A 15,240-nucleotide genomic window follows, 5' to 3' on the forward strand; every position below is an offset into this window, starting at 1 on the left:
TTTAATGTTCCATAAATTTAAAAATCTTACGCATTACTTTTTTTACATAATATTAAATTTAGAATTGGATCGATTATGATTAGGTATTTTAGCATAATCGACGATTAGTTTAGAATTCAATTTCTGCTTAAAAAAATTATGGATTTTTTTTGAAAATTTAATATCAGTAATATTTCCGAAAAATTAATCAAAAATAAATTTATTCTTAAGTAGCTTGCGCCTTAACTGTAATGATTTTCATTTATAATTATTAAAAGTATTACTTTTTTCTTGATGTAGAAATGATTGTACTATTTATATACTGATCTACTTACCTATAAAAAATTACAAAAATTTAATCTTTTCTTACTTTTAATTCGTTTAAATATGTGTAAAGCACTGAAAATAAATAAATTATTAAACAGATTTGTTCTAAAGTTATCTTGTTAAATAATCTGCTTTTTTAAAACCAAATAATCCACATTGATTCAAAATATTCATATTGGTTAGCATGTATAGTCAAGAATATAAAGTATATTTAAAAAAATTATGTACATTCCTATAAATAATTATTTCATTTATTCCTTAGTAATGCATTCATCAATAAATATTTATGCATAATATAGTCAACTTTAATCAAATTAAATCAAGGAAGTTTTCAAAATATAAAGGACTTTTTCTCAAACTGATTTGCCCATTAATAAGAAACAATCCTTAAAATCTCTGCATGTAGATACATGTCTTTATTCCTAAGAAGACGATGATATGAGTCATACGGATGGATGATTAAAAAATAAAATGCATCCAGGATTAATTAACAATTATAATTATTTATGTATACTAATAATAATTAATAATCTCTAATGTAAATGTTTATTCATAAATAGGTATATGAACTACTTTCAAGCTGACTCATGATTGAATAATAATTACGATGAAATTGTACCTAAAAGGTCTACCAAGAAAAATAATACATTTATCATATAAAGGGATTGTAGCGTCACGGAGGCGGCCACATTCAACGATTTGTGTCTACCAGAATCCGATCAAAAACGATCATTTTCCCTTGCAAAGGCGTCTGCAAGGTTATATATATATATATATTTATTTTTTGGTGGGGATTGGGGGAGTCCTTCGATTTCCATAGTTATTTTTCAAACATAATATTTTTTGCTCTGCGGCATTATTTCCCCGAATGGCCTTTTTTTTAAAAGAAAATAATCATGTAAAATTTTTTCATCCATCCTGACCAAAAAAAAATTCCAGTAAAAAGCAAAAATCCCATAATTTGGAGGAATATATTAGAGGGAAATCAAAGATATAAATACTCATTTGATACATTTTGTATTTTTCTATTATTCAACAACGATATTGCGATTATATTGAAGGCGGAGTATGCACTACCCCACTCATTTCTGAACAATATATTTGAGGATTTCGGTGGGATGCTCATGATTTTTTAAAAAAGAAAACATTGTTTAAAAAAACAACAAAAAAATTACAATAAAAGCGACAAAAGTATATTTTCTCTATGAAACCCCTCATCATCATTCAGTACTCCATACAGGTGAAATATTTGGATATCTCTCTCCCAGCCAGGGAGATTTCGTTATTATAATATTTATAATAATGAAGTACGCTAGCTCACTTAAAATATTGTTATTTTTTCTTTCTACTTCTAAAATAAGCTCTATAAAACTATATTTATAACAATATTATACCTCATAAAGGTTTTGTGAGGTAGTGTTGACTCAATTGGCAACACTGATAAGTGATTACCCATTTTGATTCCTATAAAAACATATTTAATTCTTTTTCACTACATTGAATCTACCAACACCAATTGCCATATTTTAAATGTAATTATTACTCCACGTTTTGAAATACATGCACTATTCTTTAAATAAAAGGGTTGTTGTTGCTCGATCATAAGCTAAGGAAAAAGAACACCTGCCCGGCTTTAAATAATAAAATCAGGGATTAATCCCGATGAGTTCAATTTTGAAAAAATAATTATATATTTTTAGGAAATTATTTTATTCACAATGCTACAGAAGTAAGGGAGTGCACCAGCATCTCCATCTTGATTTAGTACGTTGACGCGTACGAGTAGCAACATTTTTGATTTTCATACCGCTCCCGCGCTTACCTTTTACTTCTTCTGCCTTTTTTTTAAATGAAAGAAGGAAAGTACCGCCAAAAACTTACCCGGTATACTAATACGGCAAGGAAGTAAATAATGTAATGAGAATTTGAGTAAAACTAATAATAAAATTCATAATATGAATGACTCGAGAAATTAGACTAAATATTGATGATATGAGACCTCTCTCCCTTTCTAAATAATAATACACCGTTTACAATCTACTTCCGTATTGACTGAAATAGAAGAAATACATTATTTCAAAGGCTCAAGCATTATAAACAAATAATCAATGAAGAAGGGATAATTAGGCACGGAGAAAGTCTCAGGTTTTTCTCATCTCTTAAAAATATTATAAAAATATCAATCAAATAAAACTAATTAAAGGCCAAAACTTGGTAACCTAAAAATAAATAACATTAAATATCATTAATCGCATACTATTAAATAATACACTCAAAATTTCAAATCCCCATTGCACTGTGTTACCATTTTCTCGAACTACATATTGACTACACTACTATCCATTCGCCGGTAAAATACGTGTGCGCCAAGCATAAAGCGTGCGCTTCTACGAAAAGATTGGAGCTCTCCTATGAAAGGATTTATTAATTCTTAATAATAATAAAAACAATAAATATATTAATTAATTATTTGAAGCCCAAAAGTCAAAGATACCCCTAGGTAATGACTTTAATTGATTTTTAAAAATATATAAAAGTTACTTTCAATGTTATTTTACAAGTTATAATGATTTAAAGTTATATGTGGATCCTGATTGGGCAATACATGTCCAATCATAGTATGGCGGGAATAAATGTTATTTCTTTTCACCCGGCTTCAGTTTTTCAGAACGGTTCCTCGCGAAAGCATCTCTTTTCTTTGGTTAACAGTGATCCCTCTACTTAGTGACATTCATCATAATGGCCGATAAAGTTGAAACTACTATGTAAGTGTGCTGTGTTTTGTACCATGTATATTGTGTGAGGTGAGAGACTCATCTCTCGTTTTCCTTTATTTTAGTCCTGCTTCTGCTGCTCCCGTGGAAGAGCCTAAGGTGGCTGAGGTTGAAAAGAAGGAGGAAGAGAAGAAGGTTGATGGAGAGGTTGAAGTGAAGGACAAGGCAGAGGCTGTAAGCTCTCCTGCCAAGAAGAGTAGCGAAGAGAACGGAAAGACTGAAGAAAACGGAGACGCCAACGGACACACAGACAAGGAAGAGGAAGAGCCCGTTCACAAGGATGCGGATCTCCCCGAGAAGAAGAGCAGTGAGGAGGAAGAGAAGAAGAGTGAAGACGCCGATGAGGAGAGTGCGAGCAAGAGAAAATCTGAGGAAGTGATTGCCGTCTCTGCTGAAAAGATTGCCAAGCTAAAGGAATCTACGGATGTCAAGGAGTCTGCGGAGGAAAAAGCTGCCTAATCAAAATTCTCATTTGTCACCTTTCTGAAAAAGAAGCCACTCGCCCAACACAACACCCCCCCCTGTACCTGGTTTCCTTTTTCAGGGTGAGAGGATTCTGATGCGCGCACCCTTCAACTTACTTACAATCCATCTCTCGACTTTTCTTAAGTAGTGTAAATGTGCACTTTTGGAGACTTGTATAAAACCAATCAATATATATATTATATTCTATACTTTTTATAAATATTACTATATATTTACGTTCCTTACTCTTTCTTTTATATGACTAAAAACCTATGTTTTTTTACGTTTTTCTTTCCGTGTAGAGGGAGTCCCTCAATTTGGACCAGACATGCCAATATCTGATTCTCTTTTTACTATGACTCTCATAGCAGTTCACGATTGTTTGTCAATACTTAGCAGTATTTCTCTTCTCATATGTAAATTACCGTTTCATAACGAATAGCCAACAAGTATCTCCCTAATAAAAACAGTATTTATTTACTTATTCCGGTCTTTTAACCTGTTGATTTCGGGGTTGTATGGGCTTCAGGGACCTCTTCCGTGGATTCATTTATATATTATTTGAAGGGGTTTGGAATTAGCGTTAGCATTGATGTTATGTGGGCGAGCGAATGCTTCAATGAGAAAGAAAAGTCAGAGCACGGAGTTGAGTGACTTAAGAGGAAATCTCTTTGTTCCGTAATTCTCTAAATCCCGGCAGCATTTAAAAATAGTACATATTATTCAAGTGTGCTTCTTTTTCTCTTTTGAGGCAAAAACAATCTCTTGAAATAAACAAAGCGGTTAATTTTGAGAATACATGACCCTCGCTCTTGGGTTCATTCCGCCCTCGGCTTCTTTGAAAAGAATAATAATAGGATGTGAAGAATGTTCTTCGTAATACGTTAATGGAGGGGGAAGTACATAGGATAACGAACGATACATTATTTTAATATAATATATTTTTTCCTCAAATAATATTTGTTAACGTTTTAGAGGCCTCTCATCCGTGGGGAAAACCCAAGATTTTACTCTTTCCCAGACATACAATTGTATGTCGTCGATCATATCGGTGAATGATAATTGAATAGGTTGAGAGATTTGCATTATCATAAGGTTGCACAATGTTTAAGCATCATTGAAATTATATATAACACACATTCCAAAATCACGAGAATTTATCCTCCCATTTAAGGGGGCAGAAGAAATGAATACTAAAATAAAATTTTCTGTGCTCTTTATCTTCTACATCTTGACAAAATAATAAAAATTTAAGGAGGGAGTCATATATAAAAAAATTGTAAGCGTTTGGCAGGACAAGAGCTGTTGAGCTTTTAACTCCTTATATAGTTCGGTAATTCCTTTTCTTCTCAGAGCTTATTTATTAATTATTACTATTTATGTATACAATGCTTTTATATGGAGGGTCGAAACTCTTTTCAATTCCTAAAATAAGAATAATATATCATAGTTATACTGTTTATTACAGTAGATATTACTACTTTTAAGAGTAATCAGCTATTATTTAAACCAATCAGAATGAGTTCTTTCTTCTAAAATGGAAACCATCAGATTGGTGCACACTTTTAAATTATATGAGATGGCCGATGGGCCACACAAACTACAAAGTAGTGCTTGTATTACTTATATTATGAGGTTGAGTGATTTTAAATCTAATCCAAGAGTTCCGTACTAATTTCTTTGTCTTATAATAATGCTATAATTAATTATAACATTTTAATTGATAACTTTTCAATAATTTCAGATTATTTATTTATTATGTATTAATGAATAATAAGAGGACTGTGGGCATTTGGACTTGATAATGTACCATACAAACTTATGAATTAGTAATTTTCATCCTTTTATTTTAACGTGTACATACAATTTGCACACAATGTCAATTATTGTTTACATAATTTGTGAAAAATTACAAGATTCTATCGAGTTCCAGGGAAGGATGTACCATTGTACCTACTTATAAAAAAAAACTTATTATTATCGATCAGATAATTAACCAATATTTACTAGTACATCATGAAATTACCCTTAAAAATAGAATAACGGAATGGAACTTAGAAGTTCTACTTGAAGGATACAAAATTATGATGATTCAAATAAAAATAAGCACACATTATGATTCAAAAGACGTAACCTGATATTGATATATAATATTAAAATAATGTATCTACTAGTCATCATCATAAGTCTATATAATATATTTTGTTGTGTGTAGTTGGAGCCTAAAAATAAGACGAATGATTTTACATCAAGACTTTTAAAGTAGACCTGTGATGAGGATATTGAATATTCCATGGATGGTCGATATATTAATTCTGTAATTATGGATATTTTTTAAAGAAAATTACAAATGATAAGACGTATTTTGTGGTATATTTTACAGTTTCAAACCCAATATCAATTTACTCCAATATACATAATAAATAAGTATTTTCAATAGATCAAAATGAAATAAGGGTACCAATTGTTATTATTATTGGTTATTGATATGTGATATTGTAATTAAATAAAGCGTTATGTAACGAAGAAGTTGTAACTTGTACAATCCACTTATACAGGTTATAACTGGTAAATACCAGAGCCCTGTAATAAGAGTTGGGACAATAGACTACCGCACCACCTGGCGTCAACTTTGATTCACTACAATTGAGGCCTTTAACAAAATAACTTCATGACATTGAAAGTAGAAAAAGTCTAAATAATAATTTTATGACAATAAGGAATTACTTTTTTCATTAAATATTTCTTCTTATGGACTTCCAATTTTGAATTAGATTCTACAATTATTTTATACAATATTTTTAAATTTTTGTTCTAAATTTAATTTAATTTATAGATTTCTTCTGTCATAGGAGCAACTTGAAATATAATTATATTCTAGTCTTAAATTTTCATTTTAATTTTCATTGCTACTTTTTTTTTATTGAAAATGGTAGGCAACCCCTGTTTCCAAGGAGTGTTGACTCCAAGTAAGGCAAATACAAGATCATGTGTGGCCAACTCAACATTATTTGATTAATCATCAAAAATATTTATTATTTGTCTCGACAAAGTGTCATAAAACCGTAATTTCAATAGATCAAAAAGATAGGATAGTGTCAAGCAATGTTAAGTGAATTAAAATAAGATCTCATGAGTCGTGGAAATGGTACTTGAACAATCTGCTTATGCAAGTTGTAAATATATGGGCTATAGAGTATATGTAATTTTAATAGATCAAAATGATGTAATAACATCTTCTAGTTTTTGTAATTAAATGAGCCAAGCATTATGAGACCCACAAACTGTTGCTTGTCCAATTTTCTCTTATAAAAGTTGCAACTCGTGTTGTTTTTTTCTTGAGTTTGGTAACAGACACTTAAAACAAGAGGCGTAGCTAGAAAATTCTGCCCCCAGTAAATGATATTAGATACAACATGGACGCAGCTACCTTATACGCAGAGTGTGTTGTCCCCCAAGTTCCAGCAGGTGTCCATGAGAACTATGATTGCTTAAAACAATGGTTTTCAATGTGGCTGCCATGAGGGGGGTCAAGCAGATGGAGAATTGAGGATTACTATCAGTCTACAAATACATAGTAAACATGTTTTGTATAAAGGGGGTCTCATCTAAAAATGCATCTTGCCATAGGAAAGTTTTGGAATCCCTGGATTAAGAAATATCATAGTTATCATATCATAGGGGCCCGTCAAACTTAGTAGCGGACCTGGATCCATAATCTACCCCACCCCTTCCCTCTTTTATTTACACCGTCTGGTGCCTAAAACCACTTTTACAGATCCATAAGAAGCCCTTAGCTATTTGGAACTAGGATACAACTGTATCACTCTGGCGACTTAAATAAATCATTGGAAAACTCTACATTTGCACAAAAAAAAAAAACTTAGAAAATTGACTTATTGATTTAAGCTATTTTATAATATATATTGGAATTTCCGTAAAAAACTGATAGTCGATAGTTAATTTATTAGATAGTTAAGGGATATTACTCATCATATCCCAATGACTAATTTATATACATAAATGATTAATAAATATAACAGCAATCACTATTTGGAGTACATATAATTAAGTTATATATTCAATTTTAATTATAATAATTATTAAAAAGAAGGGGGGGAGGGAAGGTGAAAGGGATGAGCCCTTCTCTTCTCTGCCCTTCGAATACAAAAAGTTTGAATTTTATAATACTTGTAATAATTTTGGCCACATTTAATTTAGCACAAATTTTGTTGGTATACATAATTAATATAATATGTACGTAGATGATAGGTAAAAACACTAAAAGGGGGGGGGGTCGTACAAACGGATAGAAATCTTTAGGAATTATGGCAATGGCTTGATTCATAATGGTCCCAAGGATTGAATAAATAATATATATAATTACATATTAACATTATAATGGGACTACGGGACAGGGCTATAAATGCAAAAGAAAAAAGAACAAATAATCTATTCTTCCACGCTTTTATTTGTCAATAATGATGACATCTGGAACCTCAACGGATGAGCCATTGATCGAACCCGTAAGAGACTCATCATAGTCAGTCATGCTTCCCTAAGTATTAATGAAGAAAAAATATATAGTTTGCTTTGATAAACAAGTTTGATAATGAGGCCTACTTTGATGAGAATGCTTTCATTTCCATCTGGTATAAGGGATTCCACATCCACTACTGTCTTATTGCTCTTCTCGGCGGCATCCATTGCCTCCAATTCCTTTTTGGACAAGGCTTCTACCACTGCAGCTCCATATAAATCTCCAAGTAGGTTATTTGTAGTTCTGCATCTATCAACAAACCAGTCAATAGTCCACAAAAGGGATACATCTTGAACAGGGGCGTCAATAGCTGTGAGTACAATCAACATGAGAACGAGGGCTGCAGAGGGAACACTTGCTGCAGCGACGCTCGTTGCCGTAGATGTCAGTCTAAATATAAGAAAATAAAACATGTGGTATCTGTATAATTGTGTCAAATCTGCTTCTTACACTATGGTGGCCAATTGTCCACCATCCAATGGGATATTATTCATTTGGGCAATGAAAATAGATGCAGTCGTAACAAAGAGAGCCGTTCCATCCATGTTCACCGTTGCTCCAATGGGAAGGACAAACTTGGAAATCCTTGGATCCACCTTGTTCTCTTTCATGACTCTAAAGCTGACAGGAAGAGCCGCAGCTCTGTAAAGATGAAACAATCTAATTAGTTCAAAACGTATTTGGAGCAAGGATTGGCTTATGCATATAATTAATATATACTTCTTTATATTATAATATATTGATATATATAAATATATATATATATGTATATACGTAAAAATTGACACTTAATTCAGTTGAATGTGAGTGCTTAACTTTTTTCACTGGTTATTTAACTTTGTTGTGAGTATATATTGATATATATATATATGACATTTTTTTGACATGGTTCATAGTATCATTAATTAATAATGATTGGATAACTGTACATTAATACTGCATATAAATTTGGTTTGTTTAAAATAGATAAAGAAAATAAAAAGATCACCCGTCCAGTCTTCTATGATTCTTTTTTAGTTAATTATGTAATTAAATACCAATAGTGTTTTTCCCCTGAAAAAAGGTTTTGGGAAATACAAAATAAAACAACATTCCAAAAGTCCGTACTAATTTATGAGTATTTCATAAGCATTTTTTTTTTTGTTTATTATGAAGAATATAATCTAAGTATATGAAATAATTTTCATCTCCCAAAAAAGGAAAATCAAGATTCTTAAAGTTAAAGGGACAATAATAGTAAAGGTTGATGTGAATCTTTGGGAGATAAAAGAATAATTTATTCCAAGACGAGAGAAAAATATAGAAAGGAAAATATAAAAAAGTATAAAATAAAGGTTCAACACTCAAATATATATATTTTTTTTTTGAAAAAATGTAAAAAAATTAAAATATGTATATTATATTAAATTATACTTAAAATGTTTGAATAAGCTAAATAGTTTTTCCTGAAAAATAAGAAATGTACTTACCAGAAAGTATGTCTCATTTTGATGGTCACAGATGGGGAAAATATTATCATAAATTTTCCCCTCGTAAAATAGAGAGAGAGAGATGAATTGATTTTCTAAAAGCAGAATTGCTTTTAATCAACAGAAGTTTCTAACATTTAAATGTGAGATTTATATTCTCTGTAAATGCAAACAAATTCAAATTATTGCTTTCATGTTGATGATGATATCATATATTGATTTTTTATGAGAATAATTTATGTACGTAGATCAAAAAACAATATATTATTAGTTTGTCGTAGCTCTCAGTGTTACTAGAACAAGGTTAGCCAACAAGAAAATGGCTGGGTAAAGCACAGCAGTTTAAATAAAAAAATATCTCTCATTCTATATCTGGTGACGTCATTGGAGCGAGTCTTGGTTCTTAATTCTTCAGAGATTTAAAAAGTAAAAATTTGTGGTAACTCGATATACTTACAGCGATATTTTACAAAATATAATACCAAAAGTAAGTTTTTTAATTTCATAAATTATTAAGAGATTGACGTAACATATGTAAATAAAAAATATATTATTACTAAATTAAATTAAGTAAATAAAAATAAAAGTGGTTATTTGTAAAAAAAATCCAAGAGGCGGTTCATGCCACCGATTCCCGAAAGACTTTGCAAGAGGGAAGGCTTAAATTTTGGATTGTCGAAGAAAAGACAAATTCAGTACTAATTAAGCCAGAATTCGTGCTCATCGTTTTGATCGTTAGTGTATGATCATTTATTAAATTTAAAAAATTAATTTTGGTATTATATTTAGTAAAACATTTCTTAGGAAAAATAGAGTAACCACTTCTATGATAATGGTATCCTTTATTAAAATTTTTACTTTTAAATTGATGTAGTATTAATAGGCAAGACTTGACCCAATGATGTGACCAGAAATAGAAAGAGAGAGATATTTATTTAATAAATCATCTGGGCATGCCCAGCCATTATCTTGTTACCTAACCTTGTTCGGGTATCATTGGTATCTCTATAACACATTAAGAAGAGGTTGAATTTTTTTGTTTCCTCTTCTGTCGTCATCACACAAGAGCCCATCCTTGTAGATTATGTATGCTGGAGTATGTCATGTGTTAGAAAATGAGGAATGAGGAGGAGACGCACATTTGGAATAAGACACGGATTGGAAAGGAATCAAAATATAATCTCTACATTAAAATAAAAGAAAATGATTGAATGAGACGGATCCTTTGCTTCTTCCTGTCTGGATGGGAATATGTAACTCGAGATGACTTTTTTAATTTTAGGTTACGAAAAAAAGAAATAAAATATTTATGGAGTTTGATTTTAAGATTAAAACAAAACGAGCAATAGTCCTCGATGAGAGTTCCATTGTATTTTTGCAACGTCTCTTTGATGTGATCTTCTTCGGATGCGATGAGGATTTCGTTGTGTTTATTATTTATATATATTTAAATATCTAAAGAACATTAAGAAATCTGTTAAGTAGGAGAGACTTACGTTGATGCAGTTGCAAATGCAGTCATCCAGGATTGAAAACACCCCCACCAAAATTTAAAAGGATTTTTTCGAACAAATAAAAAGTAGATCAATTGTAAAACAGTAAATTGATAGATAAAAAGTCCGGATGTCACGGTGACGATGAAAAGACCTAGTTGAGACATGACTACTCCTAAGTTTTGTACGCTTAAAATTTTGGCACAAATGACACTCCCGATCCCAATAGGGGAGATCCTAAAGAGAGGAGATACACATGTATACAAACATCACAATTAATAACAAGTTCTAATCGACTCACCACATGATTCCATACACCATTTTCATAATGGCTTCATCTATGACGGAAAAGAACTCAACGACCAAATGTCCCTTTTTCCCTAGGGATCCAAGAACCGTGCCGAAGGTCAAACAAAAGAAAATTATTCCCAAGGTATTTGTACCTTCCCTATAAAAGCATATATTATAGGTAATTATATGTAATTTCAAGTTAATAAGTTAAACAAAGGCATACACTAGGTAGGGTGGGACTTGTTTTGATTTCCAAAAAATAGGACATTTGAATCGATAAATGTGGGGTTTGGGGGAAGGTATTCATGATTCTTATTTTTTGAAAGAAAAAAAGAAGATTTTTTGAACTTTTTTAGAATTAATTTAGAATTTAAAAAAAAAATATCTTGTTGTCTTTATTATATTTAAGAATACTTTCTATGTAAGTCAAACTTTAATAAGTCCAAATAGTCCTTTATAAAAATACGGCAGCGTAACAAGGCAAGGAGACATGATTTCCCTTTTTTTGACTAATTTACAATCATTATGTTGCAGGAACGGGGGGAGTTATTTATTTTCCAAAAAAAAGTACGTGGATTTAAAAAAAACTCCTCAGGGATGATAAAGATAGTGGATATGTTCATAGAAAAGAGGACGGTTGGTCAATAATCACACTAGTATAAAACCTTTCGAAGAAATAAAAAATATTATTCACCGATATGCCACCTTACGTTGGACATCTGTTCCATTGACACCGATGTAGCTTGTATGACTCTAGAGAATAATTAATTAATTAAACAAATGTTCATATACGTGTTAATATATAAATTAATAAAAGATTTACTGTTTGAAATGAGGCCTTAAAAATATTATCAGGGAGAAGGTTTCGTCCCAGATCTAAGAAATTATCCACGATATCCAACTTTTGCTCCTTAGTGGTTCCATCCCCAAGGAGATTCTTTGTCTCTGAATTCCCAGGGTGAATAATGAGAACAAGAATGAGCCCAATGAGGGCACTGATCAATGATGTTGTAATGAAGTAGACAATGGTTCTAAGAGCAACTATTCCATTGATTTTGGCATTTAAACTTGCAGACCCTGTATAATCAAATAAGAGCTGTGACTAGGGATTTCCTTTTGTCAACAAATGCTGAGAACCCTTTCTTACCTGTAATGAGTGATGCAATGATAAGAGGTAAAATCATAAGTTTAAGTAGTCGCATGAAAAGTTCTCCAGGATATGAAAGCAACATGATACTATCTGGAGAAAGGTCTACAGTTCGAAGGAGAAGCCCTCCAATCACACCCATGCTGACTCCAGAAAAAGTAATTATCAGAAGCAGATTGTCCATAAACCAACTCGTTATTTTCTTAAGAGTCACTTCTCTAACTTCAGGCTTCATTTTGAATCTTCCAGGTTCTAATAAGGATAGAGAGATATGAAATAACGTAATTTCAATTGTAGTTGTGTAAAGTCTCATGGAAAATCAAGAAAAGAGTTTGTGGCTGTTTGAATTTTACATTTTCTTTGCCTTGGGAATAATATTTATTATCATTCTGCAACACGTCTTGGGAAAGTGTGCTTTACAATAAAATTTATAATTTACGATTAAGAATGTAAATATTGTTTGCTGAGCATTCCAATATTTAAAAAAAAAAATACAAAAACAAGGATGAAAGGCTTCTTAATAAGGCCTTTGGCTTCCTTTTTGAGGAAATCTCATTACATAAGGGGTTGAAGAGTGCAGCTCAAATTAAAAAAGAGCAGGTTCTGGTTGCTAAAGCCATAGATAATGCAAGTGGGTTTTTTTTTTCTATTTGTTTTTTGCAGAGGAAAATTCTATCTATTTTAATGGTATTTTAGTAGGCTTTCTCCTTATTTGCATAAGAGGAGAAGGCTGTTGCTCTATGCTAAGTACATACTTGATATGTACATATCATACTAACTAAGTTAAGCAACCTATTATGAGTCAAGTCACAAGGCTTTCTTGAAAAGTTACGAGAGGCAATAATCAATAATTATCATAATTCCTTTTCTAGAGGCTCTCCCTTCTTCTCCCTCATCAACAAGCAGAGGAAGAAAAGAGGCAGAAACGACAACGACTTGACTCATTCAATCATATGTTGATATAATTAGAATTTCTCTATCAAGCTTATCTTTAATGATTATTTAAAAGAGAGGCCCACTTACCTAAAAGCCATTCCATGGTAGGTCCTTGTTGCTCCTTGATGTTATTTCTCCCATTTTCTTCAACAAAGGGGTGTTTGGGTTGATGGGGGTTGGGGCTTTTCATTTCACTTTCTTTTTGCAGCTCAGTCGTGGCGTTATTATTCATCTTCATTGAAGAGGCTCCTAAATTATTATCATCCATGAGGTCTGGTGTATACTCTTATTCGACTTCACCCTCCCGAGAAACTACCTAAAGGCCTTTAAAACCCAACAATTACTTGAGAACTTTAGTTCCACACGTTTAAGAATTTGTTTGATCCGTCTCGTCTCCAGTCTAAGACTGTAGCTTCTTTTTTGAAGGGACTGATGAAGTATAGCCAGGTTGCTGCCGGAAGATGTAGGACCAAAATCAGGAATAGGGAGATATATTCTTTAGATATTTTGATTCAGCCTTTTAATCTGTCCTTGATGGATATATCATGTAGAAGGGTGGCTTTCAGGGTTTTAGCTGCTATGGCGTCCTAAGAAACTGTTAGTTGCATTTATGTAGGTGGAAATTGACTTTAATTATTAATTTCTAGAAACTAACCTGTGTCGTCCTCTTTTTTTTTTCTTCTCAAATTGCTTTGATGTGAAAGAAGATTTTGTTTATTCTATCTTAGCGGTGTATTGCTTGTGGGATGGCTCAAGGGTCTCCTTCAAATGTGATGCTTCTCTTTTGTGGTTCGTGCTTAGCATTTGTACTTAACAAATCCAGTTTAACTTTCTCCTTGGATTTGTATATATTGTAAGTATGTTTAAAGGTCTAAATATTAGATATTATCGATTAAAAAAGATCAAGATGCTTCAGCTCGAAAGTTTGGAATTGAATTGATCCAAATCAAGCGAGGAATTCAAGCAGGTAAAATTAGGAAAAACAAAAATAACGAAAAGAGAGTGCTGGTACTCCTTGGACCGAAGTATGTGTGTTAATTCTTCAAATGATATTGCCGATCGGCCTATTATTTTTGCTTGCTTCTTCCCAGCACCCCTTCTCTTCCTTTAGATTGTTAAGGCAGTCAGTCAGTATGTAAGTATTCTTTTTCTTGATTAAAGAAAGCCTTTAAGAGAAAGAGAACAGAGGAGGGGAGATTTGAAATCCAACGCTTTCTCAAAAAATGAAATCGAGACAAACTCACACTACGAAACAAAATAATGAAATCATACCCTTGATAACAAGAACTTGAAATATCTAGTTGAACTAGTATTCATAATATATTTCTGCGAGAATAACCTCCCCTGACTTGACTGTATTTAACTCACAAATTTCCTTTTTCTCTTTGCCAAGGAATGACTGATTTTCATACATCGTATATATTCAAATGGCATTGAGAGTAAAGCAGTAAGGGGTATACATATAGAATACATCCCAAAAAAATGTATATCTCGAAAAAAGAGATACATTAATTAAGAGATTAGAAAAAACTCTACATCCAGAGACATGACTCTGAATATATTAGTAATGATATCTAGTTGAATTAATTGATTGGCATGTTTATGTATATATAATGGGTTAATTCATTGAAATTGTATTTATTTGTTATCATGCTAGAAATTATTAGAGAAACATCATTTAAAAGGGAGAAAATGATATATAGGTATATTTTTTGTAGAAAAAAGGATAAGAGATTTGAAACTACGTAGGATTGACGTCAGTTCAAGTATGACTTACGTATTGACTCACTTATTGAACGCTACTATAATGCTTACCCAT

The 15,240-nt window shown here is 31.8% G+C and overlaps 2 protein-coding genes across 3 annotated transcripts; one reads left to right on the forward strand and one right to left on the reverse strand.

Moving 5' to 3' along the window:
- The first annotated feature begins 2,922 nt into the window (after positions 1–2,922).
- LOC121119932 (uncharacterized) lies at positions 2,923–4,029 on the forward strand. Its single transcript, XM_040714771.2, has 2 exons — positions 2,923–3,071; positions 3,146–4,029. Exons 1-2 carry the CDS (start codon positions 3,046–3,048, stop codon positions 3,537–3,539), a joined length of 420 nt encoding a protein of 139 aa, XP_040570705.1. The 5' UTR covers positions 2,923–3,045; the 3' UTR covers positions 3,540–4,029.
- Positions 4,030–7,491: 3,462 nt separating this feature from the next.
- On the reverse strand, positions 7,492–15,240 carry Eaat2 (Excitatory amino acid transporter 2). Of its 2 annotated transcripts, XM_040713828.2 has the most exons (11): positions 15,199–15,240; positions 14,077–14,666; positions 13,509–14,016; positions 12,486–12,737; positions 12,162–12,415; positions 12,033–12,091; positions 11,349–11,495; positions 11,051–11,284; positions 8,536–8,727; positions 8,169–8,475; positions 7,492–8,103 (listed from the first exon to the last, which is right to left on the reverse strand). In XM_040713828.2, the coding sequence occupies exons 3-11, from the start codon at positions 13,687–13,689 to the stop codon at positions 8,014–8,016; spliced, it is 1,716 nt and encodes a 571-aa protein (XP_040569762.1). In that variant the 5' UTR covers positions 13,690–14,016; positions 14,077–14,666; positions 15,199–15,240; the 3' UTR covers positions 7,492–8,013. The 2 variants fall into 2 exon arrangements, with proteins under 2 accessions (XP_040569762.1, XP_040569763.1); XM_040713829.2 differs by lacking the exon at positions 15,199–15,240 and having other exon boundaries at positions 13,509–14,008; positions 14,077–14,787.

Source organism: Lepeophtheirus salmonis, chromosome 6, assembly GCF_016086655.4.
Source record: "Lepeophtheirus salmonis chromosome 6, UVic_Lsal_1.4, whole genome shotgun sequence".
In the NCBI taxonomy this organism is placed as follows: domain Eukaryota; kingdom Metazoa; phylum Arthropoda; class Copepoda; order Siphonostomatoida; family Caligidae; genus Lepeophtheirus; species Lepeophtheirus salmonis.